General features: G+C 41.1%; 1 protein-coding gene across 2 annotated transcripts in view; it reads left to right on the top strand.

Moving 5' to 3' along the window:
* The first annotated feature begins 16,719 nt into the window (after window positions 1–16,719).
* The window catches only part of FRMPD4 (FERM and PDZ domain containing 4), a 304,950-nt gene continuing 300,212 nt past the window's right edge, over window positions 16,720–21,457 (top strand). For both annotated transcript variants that reach the window (XM_074606470.1, XM_074606445.1), the window contains exon 1: window positions 16,720–16,968. In XM_074606470.1, the coding sequence (XP_074462571.1) occupies window positions 16,928–16,968 (41 nt within the window). In that variant the 5' untranslated portion in view covers window positions 16,720–16,927. The remainder of the gene's footprint in view (window positions 16,969–21,457) is intronic.

The following is a 21,457-nucleotide window of genomic DNA, read 5'->3' as shown; positions in this document are numbered from 1 at the left end:
ACGAAAAGTAAAATGACTGAACATAAAATTGGTTCTGTTTTACCTCAAACCAGGACGTGTATGATGCTGGTGTTATAGTTAGGTGGTATTACGGTAAGGAGCACTGATCAATGCACCACAAAGACATAAATGTATGCCACTGATGTTTTTTTGAAGTTGATGGAAAAGAAATAGAAATGGTAATACTAATCAGCCAGATGATTCAAAACCTAACACAAAAATAACATTAAGGAAAGGTCAAAACTTTGCAAAAGGAACATTACAAAGCTCTTGGAAAGAGCTCTGGGACTCTCAAGGCCTCAACTGACTCTTAGGAGTAATCAGGAAGGACCAGTCTTACTGTATTTGAGTATGCCAAATGAATAAGCCAGCTTTATTACCTACATTCACAGTGTATTTTTTAAGGTCAAGTGGAAACAGAAGAAGTTAGGGGACAACAGAAAAGTATCCTCGAAAACGAATTTAAGGGTTTCCAGATTTCAAAATTGTTATCAGCAGCAACATTCACCATGCTAAAAATCACGATTACAACCACTGTATTCCTTACTTTCTGACCTACTGTGGCCAGAACTAATAGGTAAATTCATCTCACAGTATCAATATGTAGAATTCCTAAAACTAATAAACTGTTCTCCTTAGTATATATCTAATATGCTGAATGTTCTTACCATTTTTTTCAGCAACAAATTCACACAAAGCATCACATCTTTCATCCACTGTGATTTACCTCATACTACTATGAGATTACTAAATCTATACAGATTAACATCTAATATAAGATAATGCCAGAATTTACTAAAGGGTAAACCAACAAAGGAACTAATTGGAATTGCTGGAGTAGCTACTTTGCCATCTCTACACTAAAATTAATCCAAACCCTCGCTCAGAAGCACAATATTAAAATAAAATAAAACAATTGTGTAGTGAGTGCTCTCTTATCCCTGTTACAGCAATCTTATTACAGTGCTCCTTTAGGTGGCATTTATTTAAACTATTTGACAGCAAATATGAAGGGGGATAATGGGTAGAAATATTCACAAAGTATTTTCTCACAATATTACTCTCCTTTGATGTCTCTCTTTATCTGATTAATTTAGAATTTCACTTTTAATATTATTTTAATTAATTTAGAGAATGCTCTTTGGTCTACTATAATATAGCTAAAATTCTCTCAATGTTAGAATACTAAACTTCATTCTAAAGGGCATTATATTTTCAGCGTTTTTAAACCACATTGGTCTGAAACAAACCTGCAATGAAACACCTGCCTAATCATGTTCTTATAGTTACAGAGAGAAAAATAAAAATAATCCTCATGGGTCCAATTTCTTTTCTAACAAACTATCCTATAGTTTAAAAAAACCCAAAACTTTACAGAAAGTTAGTTTTAATGGGATTCTGGAAGTTCTGGCATTCTTACTAAGACAATTGACTATCAAAACCAACTACTGAAACTGTGCGTTGTTCAGTAAATGTCTATTTTATTTAGAATAGGATGGTGTGAAAAATATCAGCCATGGGAAAAGAAAACAGTCAGAGTCTACAGAGATCTTATTCCAATGTCAAAACAAAACATCTTTCATGTAAATTATGCTAGCTTCAAAATATAAATTATGACATGGGAGTGAATGGAGAAACCCTTGATCAAGGAATATAGAAATATGGATTTCTTTATAGCGGCGTATGGCTTTAATAATAGCTATGTCTATCCTTAAATTGGCATGCAATTACCAGTTCTCTGCTTCTGAAACAAATAAACTGCAGAAGATTATCTGTGATGGTTGAAATCCAGGCTGGGTATCTGAGGAGGCAGACTGACTTGGATCCTTCAGCTCAAAAGTCTTGCAAGTTGCAGAACAATTCAGTAGTCAGGGTGATAAAAGGAGAGAAATATCGTTTTTCTGAATGCCTTTATTGTTCTTATTGTGTAAAGAAGGTGTGCTTTGAAGTTAAATTGTAAATTGGAAAGTTTACATCTAGATGCCGAGGATGTCTGCACAGGACAAAGCATGGCAGCATATGTTCCTCTTGGTAAACCTTGTCTATATCAGACATGCAATTAATTTAGACTGCATACAAACTCATAAAATCTACAGACTAAATTACTGAAGTCCCCAAATCAATTACAAAATAATAGCATAATTTTTATTTCCTTTTTAAAAACTTCTGGCCTTACCTTTACCCTTCCCACTGTGTTGAGACAATTCTTCTACTAAAACATCCTCAGCACCTCAAAGACTACCGTACTTAACAAAACAAATACAAAAAATCTGTTTCTTATTGCTTCTTTGAACTGTTGAATTTCTGTCCACCTCGGTGGCCTAAAATCTCTGACTGACAGATTCCAAACTCTGTATAGTGATTGTTTATGATCTGATATAAATAACTTAGAACTAGAAACAGAGGCTGTATCTCAAATAGGGTGTAAATTGTGTAAAGTGTTGGTGCCTAGTTCCGGCAAAGTGTGAGATATCAGACTATATGCCTGCATTACCGGGATTTATAGACAAGACATTGTTGATATTTGGGGGGGCTTTAAAGTTGTATGAATAATATTTTCCCTGTCATCCCAAGGACTCTGCTTTGTAACTAGGCAACCATACTATAGAGAGCAGCATTATAGTATGATTTTTCAAAACTATAGTAACTTCTCTACATTGCTCCCTAAATTTCTCTAAAATGCTGCATAAACAAGCAAATCACTGGTGTGTGCCTTTGGACTACATTGTCTATATTGACTATATTTACCTATATTATGGGTGATCTCCATAGCTTAATTCAGCCTTCAATCCTTGTTAGCAATTACCAGTCACTCTTTTTTCCACTTTGTGGGAGTAGATCCAAACCAAAAATATGATCAGTTATTCTTCTGCCCCAATGATTCTTTTGTGTAGGATGCTGTGGATCTCATCTTGGTGATTACTCCTTTTAATCTAAGAGGTCATGAGTGTTTTGAGCTGTATTGGCACCACTGGGCTAATGACTCTTAACTCGGTGATTTCATATCTCATCAGTATTAAGGTCTTTCAGTTTTCCCACTGAGTGGGCCAAAATTGGGATTTCAGTGAGAGTTTGTGTACCATATTTATTGCAAAAGATAGAGAAAAGATACTGGCAGGCTTCCGATAACAGAATTTGTATCTGTTCCACTACCTTATGAATTTCATTATCAAGCAGTCAAACAAAAATTGCAGAAGATCAATCAGTACCTGTGGATAGCAGAGGTTTGTAGCTGGTGTCTCCAGGGGAAAGCGCGGAGTGGGATGAATTTGGATGTATGGAATGAACATGGTACTAATGTAACATTAAAGTTACCCCTGGCTTTGTCACTTCTTCATCGGATTAGACCAATATAAAACTCTCATAGCCAATATTCTTGTTTACTACCCAGAAGCCTCCACTGGAGAAGTATGGCAATCCACTTATTTCTGTAGACGGACTTGGGAAGAGTGTGACTTCAAGTTTACTCTGCACACTCTTATGTAAAAAGTCTGTGTTATTTTTGACATAAAAAAAATTTCATGAACAAACCCTGGTGACATAACTCCTAATTACAAGAGAATCGAGATTCTGCAGAATTACAATTACATGCAATACATAATTTGCAATGGATATTAAGCCTTGTGGTTCGGGGTTTAAGTCCATCTTTGTTCAGGTGCAGGGATGAGATTTGCATGTGCATTTTTGAGTGTTTGCCCAGACATTCTCCCATTTGCTATTAGAGGGTTTCTTTGAAATGTAATATCAAAACCCCCAGAGAGAGGATACTGGATCTGGAGTCCAATTGCTGATTGCCCAGGCTTCCCCAACTCATCTCGTTTTAAAGCAGAGGCATTAGCAGGACTATCACAAGAATCTTCACTTCCTCCCCCCTGCTTCCCCCCCCAGATAAGATCAATGTGACGTGGTGATGAAATTTCTAGCAGCTGCTTGAGATTAGTTAAGTGACACCGTTTCTATGGAGGAACCTTCTAATTTGTAGCACTGGCAAAATACTAGTTTGCACAGAAGAATTGAATAGAAAGTGCCTTAACCAACACTCAGCAATAACATTATGAAGTAATGAAAGGACAATTGTCCAAGAAACCAATTTACTGTAGTAAGAAGAGATAGATGAGAGCACAGAAACTTGTACTAGATGCATAAGGTGGATTTAGTTGTGTTCATAATGGAGATTTAGGCAATATGTTATTTACTTTACACTTTGTATATATTCATTTAGAAGACTGGCTGGTAGTTACCAGAAAACTAACCCACTTTGTTTCCTAAGTACTGAAAGGGAATAAGAGCAGTACTTCTTTACCCTGAAAGCACCCTGAGAATTATCATATATTTGTAAAGCTAGTCAAAATACAAAGTTTCCTCTTATTACTGTATCCGAGGTTGCCAGCTCACTTGTTTATTTTTAATCTCACAATATTTTGTGGTTTTTTTTCCTTACAACCTTAATTTCTCAATAAATGCAATTGCCTGAAAGCTCCGATACCACTAAATGCAAGTTTCCAGCCCTGAGGTTTGCAGATGAAACCTTGAAAGCATTAGCTGAGAGCTCCCTAAAAGCTTAGAGACCAGACGGGAAACAAAATACAATGTACCACTTTTTAAAATCTTGTTTTAAAGTCAGTCTCATGATGCTTTGGTCTCTGATCCATCATTTCTGAATGTTTGAACTGGTAAGATCTGCAGGCTGCAGTGTATAGACACAAAGAATCTGAGTTAATGTTTTTTTGCCCAGGCTTGCTTTATTGTAGGTTTTCCTTCGCACATATTTCCTGTTTGATTTTGTTGGATATTTTGCTTGAATTGGACCATTGGATCATAAACTCTTCAGGTCAGAGATCTTAGAAATCTCTGCAGTCTTTTGACCACATACTCCTTCCATGCTCCAATTACAATGTTAAGTTACAATATAAGTAATAACCTTAATAAACTTGCCAGAGCTCCTGAGGAGCTCTTTTTCATCTGTATTTAGCTTTCTATTTAAAACTATATGTCCATTTAAATAAGACAAGATGCTTTGACTTAAATTCAGTGGCAAATCATTCCAGTTTGCCCAGATACATCTAGACTTCAAATGACTGCAGTCTTATTACTACTGTACACTGTATCTCCTTTGCAAACAGGGATTTGCAATTATTGCAAAATAATTTGCAATTATTTTAATGCTAAAAAGAAAGAATGAAAAGGTGAAGAAAAATTTATCAATCCACAGCGGACTGGACCCAATGCTTACAAAGGTGTAACAGCAAGTGCAAAGCCAGATAAGAGTGCAATATTGAGCTAGTGGCAAGAGATTAGGAATCTCTTTTAGCAGGGCAGACTGTCTTAAACCATACTGAGGAATGAGGGTAAAATTGCATATGAGGGTGTGTGCCAAGAACCAAGTGGGGATTGAACCATGGAAGGGCCTGTATTTGGTATAACAGGTACTTCTCTTAACACAGCTTACAAAATCATAGTCCTCTCTTCCTCCCGTTTTACTCTTCCACTGACTCTTATTGTCAAACTGATGAATGGTGCAAGCTTTCCCCAGCATAGACACTACCTGAGGCAAGCAACTTAAGAGCACAATCAGGGTTGGAGAGATGAAGACCTACCTCTCACACCACCACCCACCCCCTCCGACCCCCCAAGAAAAAAAACACAACCACCAAAACCCCCCAAAAAACCAAAACAACCCAACCCAATCAATAGTCAGACCTTAGATGGACAGAGTTGCCTTCAGGAAATGCTTGTAGTCAGTCTCCACTGACTTCATAGGGACCTGGGGAGAACTACAGTTGTAAGGTGACTTTCAGGTAAGTAGAGTTTGTTCCTCACAAATAGGTGCAAACAACTTAAGCAGGAAGCTGATAGTAGTCATGACCCCTACTGTGTGATTCTAATTCATCTTCATACTGTAATGGCTTTTTGACAATTTGGCCATTCATCTGGCAGAGACATAAGAGAAATGGGCCCTGGAGGATGGCCAGCATTACTGAGTTGGCCTGATGGATAACCAGAATAATTATTCAAGTGGATGGTCTGCTCCAACTAAACATATATTTTTAATTTGCTATGTTAAAAAAAACCCCAATATTTTGACGTGTTTTCAAACTACACTAAAAGAATTTAATCATGAGGCAGTGTTAAACCAGGATGTCATACATCTCCCTAGTGGATGTGTTTCTTTAAGCTGTCTTAAACTATGACATTTGGTACCCAAAAGCTGGAGTAGACTAGGCTTGGAATTTCATGGGCAGCTGATTTATTTCTCCCAGGTGTGTGTTATGCTCTTTTTCAGAAGAGGAACCTCTTGGAGGAAGCCCTCCTGTAGGGCTACTGAGAGTCCTCAAAAAGAGAATGCTCAAGAGACTGCAGGATAGACCGAGCAAGAAAGTTACAGCAGAGGGCCTGGAGCTCATGCATGGTTTGAAAGACTACGGTGAGGATGAGAGAGCAGCCCAGCAGGTCTTGGAGGTCAAGGGGAGAATTTCTTGAGGACTAGAGCAGACAAAACAGAATTTTCCTCCATTCATCAAGCTGTTAAGTTAGCTGCAATCATGGACTACCCTTCAAAACACACTGGACTTGGAAGAACTCCGTATAAAATTTAATTTCTCTGTATGTCTTTTTTTGTCTTCCTTTTAAAATGCTAAGTTTTTAGGTTTTAGTTTTCTTTGGGGAACTCATAGTAGCAAGCCTTGGAACTTTCACCTCAGTAATTGACCAAATTGGAATCCTGTCATGAATGCATGGCTCATTCCTGTCTCAGTATGAGTAGAATTTTGGCCCATATTTTGAAAGAAAGATTTTCCAGATAAACACAAAGATGGGTTGAGCAAACTGTCAAAAGCACCTTTCATACAATAATCACAGAATCATAGAATCATGGAATTGCCTAGGTTGGAAGGGACCTTTCAGATCATCTACTCCAACCACCAACCTAACACTGGCAAAAACCATCACTAAACTTTATCTCTAAGCTCTATGTCTACCCATCTTTTAAATACCTCCAGGGATGATGACACAACAACTTCCCTGGGCAGCCTGTTCCAATGCTTCTCAACCCTTTCAGTGTAAAAATTTTTCCTAATATCCAGTCTAAACCTCCCCTGGTGCAACTTGAGGCCATTTCGTCTTGTCCTATCGCCTGTTACTTGGGAGAAGAGACTGACCCCCACCTCTCTACAGCCTCCTTTCAGGTAGTTGTAGAGAGCGAGAAGGTCTCCCCTCAGCCTCCTTTTCTCCAGGCTAAACAACCCCAGCTCCCTCAGCCGCTCCTCATAAGACTTATTTTCCAGACCCCTCACCAGATTCGTTGCCCTTCTCTGGACCCGCTCCAGCACCTCAACGTCTTTTTTTTTGGTGAGGGGCCCAAAACCAGCCGCAGTACTTGAGGTGGGGCCTCACCAGTGCAGCGTACAAGGGGGACAATCACTTCCCTAGTTCTACTCACCACGCTGATAATGCAACAACGTATTACATATGCAAAAAGTTGTTGTTGAATGTTGAAAATCTTTTGGAGATCTGCTTTCTCTTGCATGCTTGTTGTCTATATTCCCTGACTAATATTCTTAATTAATTGTCACAGCAAGAGATTATTCTCCTTCAGTGTCTTGAACTGTAAAAACTAAGAGTCATTATGCAAACTCTTTTAGTATCAGCCCCTCTGTAGACTTTAAAAGGATTTGAGGTTGGTTGTAAATATTAGAAAAAAAGTTAATTTAAAATGAAAAAAATATGAAAAAGATTAATCTTTAAAATAAAAAGAAATTTCATTAAGTAATTATTAGAAATGCATGTTCAAATTTTATATTAGATCTGCAAAATGTATCCAGTATTTAGATCTTTGGACATTATATAAAACCAGATAAACAAAATGGGATTGCACATTCAAAAAAGTTGAACTAGATGATCTCTAAAAACAGCAGGTCACTCCGCTCTGTCATAAAGATATCAAATACTACACACTAAGATCCAAACTTTTACAGCTATGTTTGCAATTTGCTTTTCTATGCTTCGGCACAAGAAGCAAAGAACATAGTCCTAGTAGGTTATATTACCCAATTTTGAGAAACATAGGGCTTGCCCCGTCAGATTAATTACCAGTTAAATCCTGTAGCAAAAGTGGGGTTTACCTTTTCAAAAGTAATCTGGAAGGGTTTTTTTATTATTATTATCTTGTAATCCTACGGGCAAATACCTCATGGACCAGTAAAGCCTAAGTGTTTGCGCATATAAAGTACCAAAACACAGACATGCACTAACCTAACTTTGAAACAATCATCCAGAAAAAACCCCTACTCTTGGCATATTGTAAACATACAGTTGTACTAATCTCAGAGAAACACAAGAAGCATTTAATAGGACATTTATATAATCTTAAAACCACTTGTAAGGCACTCATTGGATTGATTCAAATCTACAGCCACAGTGTATTTCAGGGAAAATACAGTGAGCAGCTCCTTTCCCCACCCCCTTCCTCACTGCTCCTCTGCAAGAAAAAAAAAGGAAAAATCTCATTTCGATCTGCGTTCCTTGCTGCATGAAGCAGCAAGCTTCTTGGCAGTTTTACTGATACTTTTCTGGCTGCTAAGCTTCAAAATAGTTCTGAACCTCAGCCATTTTATGAGGCCGGGAGTGATCTGAAAACACCGATGCCTGTCATTTACATGGAACAAGTCCTGATTTCCTGGACACTACTGAAAATCCATTCACCTTTAACTACTGAAACTAAAGAGATAGGGCAGGCAGTGGCAACTTGTGTATTGATGTACAACCATTTTTCCATGGGATTTGTGGAAATTGTGATAGGTTTCTTTTTGCAAGAGCTAGGAATATCTGGTTAGTATGTCACTGCTCTTTCATGAAGCAGAATCACTTATAATTCCTTTTATTATTGCTGTAAATGCTTATCAGTATGCTTATCAGTAGATCCGTGTGCACATGACAAAATTTAGATCAGAATTAGGCAACCATTTCTGTGACAACCCCCACGTAGCACCAAAATAGTTACTCTGAAAAGGAGTGATATGAGGCAGATGATTAAATGTCAGTGAATTCTAAAGACTGTTTCTACTAGGGAGCACAAAGAAAGCGATCTTGCATTGTGCTCTAAAATGTCTCTACCCTGTAAGCTGATCTGCACAGACTGATGGTTCTTATGCCCTACACTGGCTCTTTGACTCCCTTTTGACTCCAGGAGGTGCCCACGTCCACTGGTGTGACCAAGGTGCATGATCTCGGATGAAACAGCCTTCCCCGGAGAATGCTCTGCAGCTGACCTCCTTGCTCTGAACTTCAGGATGGAGAGTGCTGCAAAGGTGCGAGGGTAAGACAGGTCTGAGATAATGAGGATGGAGACAATACAGGTCCTTAGATTTCACCCAGACTGGAACTGGTAGGCAAAGAAGAGAGTACAGGTGTGAAACACTCTTATCAATGTTTCTTAATGATCTGGGCAAACAGATTTGGGTTAGCAGAAAACATGGCATAAGTGCCTTCACGTGCAGATTACTCAGCCGTGTCATAGGCCACTCCCTGATGGGTATTAGAATGCTAGCTTTCTATTTCCTCCTAACCAAAAGCATTAGGCTTGTACAATGTGGTAAATAAATAGTTTCCTAATTGCACTGTACTTACAGAATACCTCTTATCAACTGCAGCACGTTTCTAAAAATTGCACGCCCTTTCCTAAGAAAATTCTGTGAACTTTATGGTATGTTATTGTCCCTTTCAGCTTTGCAGCTCCCACTGGTCTTTCCATATACTAGATTCCCATGATAATTCTTCTCCAGTATTTACTGTTAAGCCACATTAAGGACTTAGTTTCTGTTCTAGAAGCACTACATTGCCCGAACAAAATCAAAATCCCCAATGATTCTCACCAGTGGTCACTTGAGTAAACAGAAGCGCCTTGAGCACACAAGGCTCCTTATCGTGTTACTCGGTATGCTGAACAAGTAGCTACCTTACTGTACCTTATTCTACAGACAGATTTGCAGTCTTCTCTCTTACCGGGAAGAAATAGCATTTTTAATGCAAGCCACATGATATACTTGCCTGTACACACCTTGAATACACACAGTTAACACTGAGAACAAACCCTGATCCATGCAGGCTGGAAGTTCTGCTGGTGCCATGGTCAGGAGCAGCAGCTACAGCTTGCCTAAGCTAAGAATAATTACCCACTGCCTGAGACCTCGCACATAATTCAGGGGTCTAGATTTATTAAACCTGCAATTAAGACCAAAAGAACACACTGTAGTGGATAAAATATGGCATGTATGATCTTTAAAAATATAGGCTGAAATTTTCAAAACTACATGCTGAAGCTTGGCTTTTCAGATACTCAGGCAATTTTGTGTAAGCTTCTTGTTTCTTTGAAGTAACTAGCAATTTCTTTTTCATTTGCGAATGTTTAGTATTACTGACAAGTAGGCCACCTATCTGCAAGTGCCTAAATATGGACTGAGAAAACTAGGTTTTGGCACCCAGATACAAACACTGTGACTGTGAAGTTTCTATTCATTGTGAAAATTTGCTTTTTTTTTTTTTCTCCTCAGTGTAAGCTATTTTGCTCTCATGAAAGGGCCTTTTTTCCCCCCTCAGCTCAGATGGTTGCAGATACCTCCCAGGAAAATCCATACAGAACAAAAGTTTGCCATGTTTCTTGAGTGCAAGGGAATGTCCTATTCTGATAGAGAAAACAAAACAAAAAAACCCCTTATGTTCATAAACAGACAAGCTGGCAAATTTATAACCCACAACTGAAATCATACTCTGGTATTGGCAAATAATAATAATTAAAAAATATTTCTGAAGATTTTAAACTTCAGACTATTAACAAAAATAAAAGCTCCCCACACCAATATCTTTCTAATCTTCTCTAATCCATCTTCCATCTTCTTCTTGGTTTGTTCCAATGATGTCTTAATACAAAAGAGAATATGCCTCTGATTTTTAAAATTCACCACATATTTGATCACTTTAATCCCAACTGAATAACATAGTAGATAACACTGGGAAGACTTCAGTGGTAGTCCTAGCTTTTAATATTTTATTCATTTTAAAATGCATACTTTGATCATTTTCTCTAAAGTTGCCACAAAATTTTCAGTCTGCAGACTATTTTGGTTAAAGTTTGAAAAACTGTGGCAAAATTCAGATTTGCCTCGAGAAAGGGTGGATGAGGTTTTACTTTTCCCTCAATTTTCCCTTTATTGTAAATACATTTTTCGCACACTTACTTGCACATTAACATTTCACATTTCTTTTTACTGATTCATCTTCATCTATTTTCTTATGATTTGTGAAGTCATATTTATTCAAACAACACTTAAACACATGCTTAGCTTTGCAGTTGTTTCAAGTTATATTTTAGACTAAGTGATGCCATGAATAGGACTGATCTTATAAGCATGTCTTAAAGGTTTTCTTGAATCGGGTCTTTTGTCAGTAAAAGCCACTGTAGATAACTCTGCTCTTTCCATATTCTGCTTTGAATATTTAATACATACACATTATAGAAAAGTGAATCCCTTTCTATAAAGACCAGTTTATTTTAAAACAACTAATGCCTTAGCATTGTCTTATTCATTGAAGCAGAAAATGTTACTATCTTTATGCTGCCTAAGGTCCTGTTCCTTATCTCAATCTCATCTGCAGCAACCAGTAGTTTTTCTCAACTCTGTTTTTAAGCAACCTGCTGGTGTAAGTTTGACTATGTATGTCTGGCTTCATCAGGACTGTTGCGCCAGTTGTAATATCCTTGCTTATTTTCTTCCATGCAATTCAGTATCCCTTAGGCTTCCAGATTTATTTGTTTCTTATCTGGCAAAAAAAAAAAAAAAATCTTATCTGCTATTTAAATTTTCAACCATCTATGGTATAATTTTGCATTTGTATATGACATGTCACGTCTACCATACTAAATTATAGAAACGTTCAATAGAAAATTGAAAACATGTAGTGCTTAACAGTCTGCATGGGTAAATAAAAAAACCTATGCCTCATAAAACTCTATTTGATAAAGGTGCCAAAAATAACATGTAGAAGTTGGGTGTATAGATTCAAGGTAAGCGGAGGTATTTCATGATAATGCTGTAAATGTGGACACAGAGAAAACCTGTAATGGTTACAATGTTTTTGTATGGACTTGTATACAGATAGTAAGCACCAGGATAAAGGAACGGATTCTAAAAAATACGTGTTTTGAAGATTCAAGGCTGAAAAAAGAATGTAACAGTTTAAAATACAAGTAGCCCAGAGTACTACAGAATTTAGTACCACATAGACATAAGAACCTATCATTAGAAATAACATTCAGTAAGTACCAGATCACAATGACAAAATATCTTCCTTTGAAACTTTGCATCGCCAGCTATGTATTAGCACCTCCTTACTCAGTGGATTTTATTATCACATTCCTCTAAACATTGTTGCCATTTGGATATGAGTAATATCATCAAGCACTGCAGAAAAATAGTGGAACCTTCAGCTGTTATCTCAGGGGGTAAAAAATCATTCCAACTTGACGAATTCAAAACCATTTAGAAGGTGAGATACAGCACTTTTAAATATCTTTTTAAGACTCCAAATCATTAAAAGCCCACTTGACTAGCCTTTAAAAAACACTATAGAGATGGATTTTTAATATACGTGAGAGGAAAACTTGTGAGACCTCCAGAAGTATTAAAATGAAAACTGGACCTCAGCCATTTCCAGGGGTTTCATATCATGTCTTTGGTGTAGGATTCTACCTGTCTCCATTTAAATTACTCAGGGTCAAATTCTACTCATCTTGTAAGTAATAAACCAGATAACATTGGTCCAGCTGCAGGGCTAAATTGTTGTCCTGTGCGGTATCCAGGAAAGCCCAAAGCATATTCTTCTGGTGAGTATGCAGTGCCTCAGAAGGAAAAATGAAAATCCCTAAAACCCAGGAAGTGAAAAATAACTGTTTCTTCATGTCATTCATAAAGATATTTACATTTTGTCTTCATAGCAGTTTCCCTATGACCAAAACAATTAGGGTACTTCAAAATTTAAGTCTTTACAGTGACGTAGTTAGTTTTAAAGTTAAGATGGCATAGCATTCTGATGTGCATTATGTATGTCTTATTTTCTTTAGAACAAGCAGCATTATAAGACTCCCTTCTCTATAAATGCACATGAAACTGCCATACTATATGAAATTAAGGCTTTTACTGGCCCACAGTCTACACTTGAATATCTACAATTACACAAAACATTAGTATTAAGTGTCCTAATTGGATTACTTTGGGTAAAAGTAATCAAAAGGTAATAGAACATGGTAACAAAGCATCCTCAAAAAGCAATATTTACTATGCTATTCTAAAAAAAGCCAGCTAAGAATGCAGCCAGGAATTGATGTCAGATTCCTGCTTTAAGATCAGGAACTTCATGTTCAATTATTGTTTGTTACTGAGATACTAAATACATGTTGTTTTACTGTCTTTGGCTGTCTGTTCTCATTCAGCGTTTATATGTACCTTTGTCACCTTGAAATGGGTTTTATTTCACCTAGCTTTAGACATCTGGAAGACAGTCCTCTAGTCAAAGGTAGGCATCTAGGCTTCCACTTAGTGGAGTTGAGAGAGAAAATAAAGCACCTGCAAAAGGCAATTTATGTCACTTTTTCCAGGACATGGTTTGAAGTGATAGGTGCCCGTCCACCACAGGGGTGGGGTAAGACCAGCTGAGGCTGGATCCCTAACTTTTGGTAGTGAGTGAGAAGAATCCCACTGTAGAAACTAAAAGGTATAAATGTGTGTGCTAGAGTTCAGTCATGACATTATCTAGTTGATGTTACTGCAAATGAAGATATAATGCCAAAATATGATTTGAATGTAGAGATGATAGCTCCAAAGCCAGTCCAAATTACACATATCAACATTTACTCTTGAAATAGAACAACGCCCACCACCTTGCTTCTTCGGGTAGGCAAATTTTAGTCTTTTCCCACAGCTCTGACATAGCTTTATATCCAGTTGCTGTGACACCAGAACCCAAAGAGCTGTGAACTGATGTACTCACACTGTCATACCCAGTCTCCTCCCCGTGTGTGATTCTCACATAGCAGACCTCCAAAATGTTACCAGTATTTAGCACAGTTGGAAGAAGCACACTTGTCCAGGTTCTCTGTTCACATCTGCGCATCCTGCACTGGCAGAGGGTTGCACTAGATGATCTCCAGAGCTCCCTTCCAACCCCTACCATTCTATGATTCTGTGATCCAGGAGTAAGACTCCTGTTATACCGCTATTAACGCACCTGCAGGATGTCGGCTATTCCAACAGTATCTCCAAAGCCATTCTGGAAAATCTGTACTGTTGCAACAGCTTCTGCCTAGGAAAACAAAAATATAAAAGTAGCTATAAAAGTAGTAATGCTTCATTTATCTGTTTGGAATGCTAAAGAAAGAGAAGATAATTTCAGCTTCATTTCAAATTTTAATGACTTTCCATAAAGCCCTATCATTTTGGGTACAGACCCTGTGCTTACCATAGTGACGTATTTATAAACAATAATCTTTCTTACCTCTTAGTCTTTGTTTTGCTAGGCAAAGCATCTTCAGTCTCCGCTCATAAGACCGACTCTTCATTACCTTTAACACTCTTTTAGCATCCTCCCTGCACCTGCTCTCGTTTTTCTCAAATGTACTTTTTGAATAAGCTGAGTACGGCATTTCTGATCAGATCTCATGCTTCCTGCTACTGGTAATACCTCAGTCAATATATCCTAGGATCACATTTGCCTTTCCACCGAAAAGACCCTGAAACCACAGAAATTCTAGCGACCCCCTAGAACCTCTTCACTTCTCTGGCTCTCACCACTACACTTTAAGGCACCTTTATGTGACAAGCCTTGGAGCATGGAGTGCTCAAGACAGGAGCTTTGTTTGATACAGAACATATGTGCTCAATTTTATATATGGTATATCATTTCATCAGCTTTACTTAGCTTTGTAGGATCTTGGCCTATCTCCTCAGTCTATAAATAAATAATGACAGTTTTATAAATAAATCAGTTTCTAACCAGCTGAAACTGTGTTATCTTTGTAACTTTTACCAATCAATACAGCAGTGTGAGTGACAGGCACAGGTTCTACAGTTTTAGAAACCACGTTGTAACAATAAATAAATATAGTTACATGTAAGAACCACATAAATATTTTGATGCACTAGCATAAAACACTTCCTAAGGCATTTCAGAATTTGCCCAAGCAATTTACGTCTGTGGTAGGCCAGCAAGTGTTTTTTAGCTGGCAGTTCAGTGTTCTCCCAGTGTAAATAGATGATCAATCATTCTTTGTTGTTACTGTTTTAAAGAATAGGTTGAAACCCAATTCACGACGAGTGTTCGTACTGCCTGTTCTTTTTGTTCTCTTATCAATACAAGTTTTAATATTAAAAAAGGGCATTGTTTTCATCTGGCTGCTGGAGTTTACATGTTGGGCTCTACTGTCATTTCTGAAGTTCTTGGTTGGTGGGAGAGTACAGGTGCAAGCCTGCAGAAGAGACCAAAACTCTGTAAAGGCAGGAATTAAAGAGCGTATCAATCTATTCAGTGAACAAAAACACAAATAAAAACACTGAGGTGGAGGAAATCCATTTCCATGCCGAGAATTATTGTATTGCAGTGCAGAGCTTGCATGAAGATGAATTTGAATTTCACTTGCCTTCCTGTCCTACTTGCTCACTGCAAGCTTATGGACAGCTGGACTCCAGTGTCTCTTTCCAAGGCAGCGCATCTCTACTGTTCTTGTGTCAGGACATTTGGATGTATCATTTTTCCTCAAGATGGGCTATGAAGAATGCCTGATTTTAATTATGTTGCCACGAACCAGCCTTGCCATGTTCCTGTCACCATCAGGAGCACTTCATTCCTCCAAGTCTTGTTTTACGGCATCGGTAGAGAGGTCACTGGATGGTGACAACAGCCAGGCAGTAGATTTGAGCCCTGCTGTCTGTCAGCGCTCCAGGTCCACCATCGATGAGCACCCAGTGCGAGGGACGAAGGCCAATAGGCCCTTCCCCACCCTGGAGGGAAGCACAGAGCGGTGTGATCGCACAGGGCAGGTCTCGGGGGGGGAAGAGGGCTCTCTGCTTTCCCCACTCTCCTTCCCAGGCCCAGGGTGCGGCTCCCCGACTGGGGAGGAGCCCCCTCCTACTCACCAGGGCGGCCCTCAAGCCTGAGGGCGAGCAGAGCCGGGCCGAGAGAGGGCACCCCCTCAAGTCCCGACCCCTTTCCCTCCGTCGCCGCGGCTCCGGCCGGCCCTGCGGGGAGCCCCGCCGCGGCGGGCGGCCAGGCCCCTCAGCCCGGCCCGCTGCTGGCGGCCGCAGCGCCGCCTCGGGCTAGAGCCAGCGGGCGGCGCTCCCTCGGGCCACTGCCGCCGCCTGCGCCCTCCGCTCCCCCACGAGAGGGGGAGACATTGCCGGCGAGAGGAGAAACTCCCCCTTCTACAACCTCCACCTTCCTCAGCCCCCCCCCTCCGCCTGCCTCCTCTGGGGATACTGCGAAGAGGCAGCGGGCGGCTGAACGCTGCCGCCTCCCCCCTCAGCCTCCCGGTGCGCGGCGCGGAGGGGGCCGGGGCTGAGGGCAGCCCTCCTTGCCTGGCAGCCCTCAGCGCCCTCCCCGTGCCTTCAGTTACCCCAGGGAGGGGGCAAGGCAGGCAGAGAGCGGGGCGGAGGGGAGGGGGGGGAGCGGAGGGGGAGGGCTGGGCGCAGATGAACGCGGATCCTGCGAGATGCTGCACGCCCAGCTCCCTGCCGGAGGGGGGTAGCAGCCTCTGCCTCCGCCGGCTCCTGCTTTTGCGAGGGCTGTTGCTGCCGCTGGACGCAAACCTTCTCCCGACATGGAGCTGCTGCTGCCGCCGCTGGAGTGAGTCAGTGCGACGGGCAGAGCGCAGCCGGCTGCATGGATGGATGTGTTTAGCTTTGTGAAGATTGGGAAGCTCTCCGGGTAGGTGTTTGCTGCTGCTGCTGCTCCGCCACCCGCGGGGCGTCCCGCTGCCCGGCGAGGGCGGGAAGGGCTGTGGGGGGCTGCCCGGCGTGAGGAGCGCCGCCGCTACCGGGCTCAACTTCCGTCGCAGCCGGGCGAGGGTCCGGGGGTCGGGGTGGGGCGCTGGGCGTTCGCTGCCCCTGGCACTTGCCGGGGCCGCGGAGATGGCTCTGCCGCGGGATGGGTAGTCGCCCCCTCTCTCTTTTTCTCTCTCCCTTCACCTTCCTCAGGGACGACGGAGGCGTCCCGCGGCGGGCGTTCCTCGCCGCGGCGCGGCCGCGGTTGGGCGAGAGCGGTGCCCGCCTTGACAGGGCACCGGTTCTGAAAACGCAAAAGCGGCGATGGGAGCCGGCACCGGGACCGGTGTTGGGGGGCGGTTGGTCGCGGGGCGGGCGGCGTGTAACGGTCACCTGCCGGGGGAGGGCGGGGGGAGGCCGAACTTATGAGGGAGCGGGGCAGCCCCCGGCCCGGCCCGGCCGAGCCGCGGGGAAGGGGCTCGCCCTGCCCCGCCGGCTCCGCTCCGCTCCCCTCCCGGCTCGGTACGCGGCGCCTCGAACGCGGCGGCTCCTCCGGGAGCGGTATTTTTAGAGAAGCGGTGAAATCATCGGCAGCTCCTGAGCGCTGCCGCCTCGCACGGTGAGGGGTGCTGGGGCGCCGCTGGGTTTGGCGGCTCTTGCCCTTTGCTCGTCAGGCGTGGACTTCTCGTTGTTTTAAATGGGTGCTTGATTAGGGTTATTTTTTGCCTTTTTTTAAATTTTTTTCTTGGCTTTCCGAATAAATCTTCTTTCTCGTGGCCCTGGAGTTGTGGTCTCTCCCCGTAGACTGTTGCGTTGGCAGCGAGTCGCCAGGCCTGAAGCTGCATAGATGGATCAAGAGCCACAACAGCCCCCGTTGAAATGTTCTCACCATAGTTAAACATAACTGGAGGTAACAGGGGGAAATCACGCTTTATCTCAAAGGTGCAGCATAAAAGTACTTGAGTTGCAGGGGTTTTTTTTCAGGGTTCTGGTGTGGATAATCTTCCTAAAGGATTTAGCTTTGATCACAGTAACTAGGAGTGTTTTCGAATTCTTATGATTCAGTGGTTCCTACACCATAGTTACCATATCCTTTTCTGTTTATGAAGCGCATATGAGGCTGAAAGTGGATGCTGTACAAAAGGGGGAAAGGCCTTGTTAAGGAAATACAAAAGGCAGCTTGCTCCAGTGACGCTCAGGTAGGGAGCTTGTCAAAATGATAGATGGTCTTTAAAAAAACAAATATTGCATGGCTGGAAGTTAGAGACTGCCACAGGTGCAGGCGTAGCCTTTATTCCCCCTAAATTCCCACCATTGCACCTGGCTGTGATTACAGCTCTGCTTGTGGTGATGCCAGCACAGAACAGCTGCTATCATTCAAGCACATCATTGTCTCATCCTGCTCGCAGCAATTTTACATGATGTGACGGCTACAAGGCTGGCGGCCCGTTTGGCTTTCTTTGGGTCGTGTTCCCGGCTGATGCCGCTAGAGCTGCAGCAGCTACAGTGGAAACTTTGAGGAGAGGGAAAATATGCTCGCGTAGATAAGGAGCCGGTCACATAGTATGATATTTCTTTCTAGGTAACTGAATTGTTTGACCTCTTCTGTTTTTTTGGAAACACTGTTTTAGAAAAGCTCCCAGATCTTCATGTCACACTTGAGCTCGAATCAAAGGGAAAGAAAGGGATATGCTGGTTGGAAATGTTGTTAAGTCTGGTACATGGCAGTTTTTATATATATATATTGTAAGCTTCGGTCTTTGGTGGTGTGTACAAAATCTGTAGCTTTCTGCATACTTGAAGACACAGCTGTTGCCAATGCTGAGATTTGTATTTAAGTAAAGGCAGATTATAGCATTTCTCTAGAAGAACCTGAAAGTTTCAAAGCTTGCATCTGGCTTCGCATGATTCAAGGATATGAAGTACTTAGAGACTGAATTTGTCTCGTAGATTGTACTAAATCATTTCTGTACTGAGATACTCTTTTCGTTTCTAATTTTCTGGTTGTTAAATGACCTAATAGTTTACACAGGACTTTACTTGCTGTTTCCTAGGTAACAGCTAGGTATCTGTTCCAATTTTAGGAGAGCTTTGCGGAGCAGACAGGTTCCAGTGTAAACCCCATTTTTAATCCCTCTGTGCATTTGGGTTGAAAGACTAGTTTGCCTGAAAATGCCGGTTCTTTCTTTGCTGTTAGAAGGAAGGCCTTTCTGAAAGAAAGGAGTGAGCTGCTACACAGTATTTAACTAAGAGCATGATATTGCAGGCAGATTACCTACAGGAAGTTGTGTTGAACTTGGCTGGTACTGAACTCTTTCATGACTTTCAGTCTTTTTAAATTTTATTTTGCTGTGCATTCAGATCTCATTTTAGGTTACAAGTCAGCTATTACAGTTGTAGTTTGCAGCCGCGATCCTTCAGGCAGTGGCATGGATAAGCTCTGTTATGCATGGCTGCTGGGAGGGATACTTCTTGAAGACATAGTATACTTTTAATAGATGTGGTGAGAATTTAAATTTTGCCTTGATCAATTAATCTATAAGACTTTTTATCTAGAATAAGCTTAAGATGGAGTATAAAATCCTAACAAGGTGGCTATTGTATATAAAATTTTACATAGCATGTGTAAAACTTAATGTTTTAATTATCTCTGCAGGTTTTTTATGTGGTACCAGTGTGTAGAGTTTTTTAGAGACTCTCAGTTTTGCAACTGCTTCAACAGTTGTCCGCAATTGCTGGGTGAGTGGGGAACATGGGACATAATCTGGAAAAGGGATGTGTGCAGAAATGGAAGTGAACTCCAAACTGGATTTATGGCAGATGTGATCTTTGATAATCTTTTTCTTTCCTTGCCCTTGTAGCTCTGTCATGTTGCATACTATGCATCAAATATCGATGCTTCCTGGTAAAGTTTCTGTTGATTTCTAAAGATTGGAGATACTCATCTGACATCAAAGCCAAAAATATCATGTAGAAATACTGATCGCACTTTCACTGACAAAGCCTCTCTCCCACCCCCCTTTTGGAAATTCACCAATCTAGTAATGGTGTGGAATAATTGTTTTTTTATAAATCTTGCAACGTCATTCTCTGGAGAAAAAAAAAACAAAACAAACGCTTTTTTTTTTTGTAATGAATTTCCAAGTGCAGAAAATGATTGACAAGCCTTGTTTAATGGATCAGTACTCTGATGCGGAGCTGTGCAAGGCAGGTGAATATTTCTGTAGTGTGGGCTGCATAAGCACGTATGGTGTGGTAGTGTCTGTAATTTGGGAGCGAGGATTAGTAGGATAGATAAGGTGCACATAAAAATTGCCAGATTAGGTTGGATCAGAAGTCTGTCTTGCCTGGTATTCACTTTTAATTGCTTTTAGCAGCTGCTTGGGGAAGGAGTAGAACGAGTATGGAGTGTTAATGCTTGAGCATAGTATCAGGAGCAGAGGAATGACGGTGCTGCTGTGCCGAATATGAAATGGAGCATTTTCAGATCTAGGTAAATCTGAGTAAGGGGGACAGTGTCAAGCTTCTAGTCAGTACTGGACAGATGAACTATGAAACAATAGGTCAGAATAGTCAACAGAGGTTAGCAAGAGTTTAAGCCTGTATTCACAGAATATATTTTTATTTAGAAAATCTGTTTATTGGGAATGACTGTTTTTGTGACATCTGTAGAGGTCAGTTCTGTTTCAGAGCTTTCATAGCGGGATATAAAACTTCCATATGGAAAGATGACTGTCTGCATACCACCTGTATGTGACTGAGTGGGGTAGTGACCCTCCAGAGTTGGGACACATAGCTTCTGGGCCCCTGCTACTGTTTGTAGCTCTGCCAAATAACACCAGGTAGAAAATAACATGATTGTCCACATGAGTAGCCATCAGTCTGTAAGCTGTGACAATACTGGTAAGGATGGGTTGGACGTCTCTGTCACACTGTTACCTTTGCGGGAGAAGTTCTGAGCTCATGTAAGCCATTTGTCACCAGAGAGGAAGCCTCCCAAAAATGGGGCTGCGGTATGGGGTAAGAAAGTAGGTATCTGTACTACCTCATTGTGGCTGTTAGAAGTATAATTAACAGAGAGTATAATTATTCTCCATGTAACAGGAGGATACCAGTAAGACATGGACCCATCCTTAACAGCAATGCTAATTTGTGGTATGTGGTAGGTAAATGGCTAATACCTAGATCTTTACCTTTTTTTTTTTTTACAAGTTTTGCATTGCCATCCATTATTGTTGAGTTTAAATTTATTCCATTAAAAACTGGATGTGAATATCCATATCCCTGCTGTCCCCATGGAATCAGCTTTAAAACAACAAAACAATCCCATAACCCTGCAAGCTCTTCATTGCAGAGAGCACTCAAATATGGTTGGTTTTTTTTTTTTCCCTGTGATTATGCTAAACCTGAGGCTGTGTTTCTCACTGAGGAGG

This window comes from Larus michahellis, chromosome 1, assembly GCF_964199755.1.
Source record: "Larus michahellis chromosome 1, bLarMic1.1, whole genome shotgun sequence".
In the NCBI taxonomy this organism is placed as follows: Eukaryota; Metazoa; Chordata; class Aves; order Charadriiformes; family Laridae; genus Larus; species Larus michahellis.
This window is presented reverse-complemented; position numbering and strand designations above follow the sequence as displayed.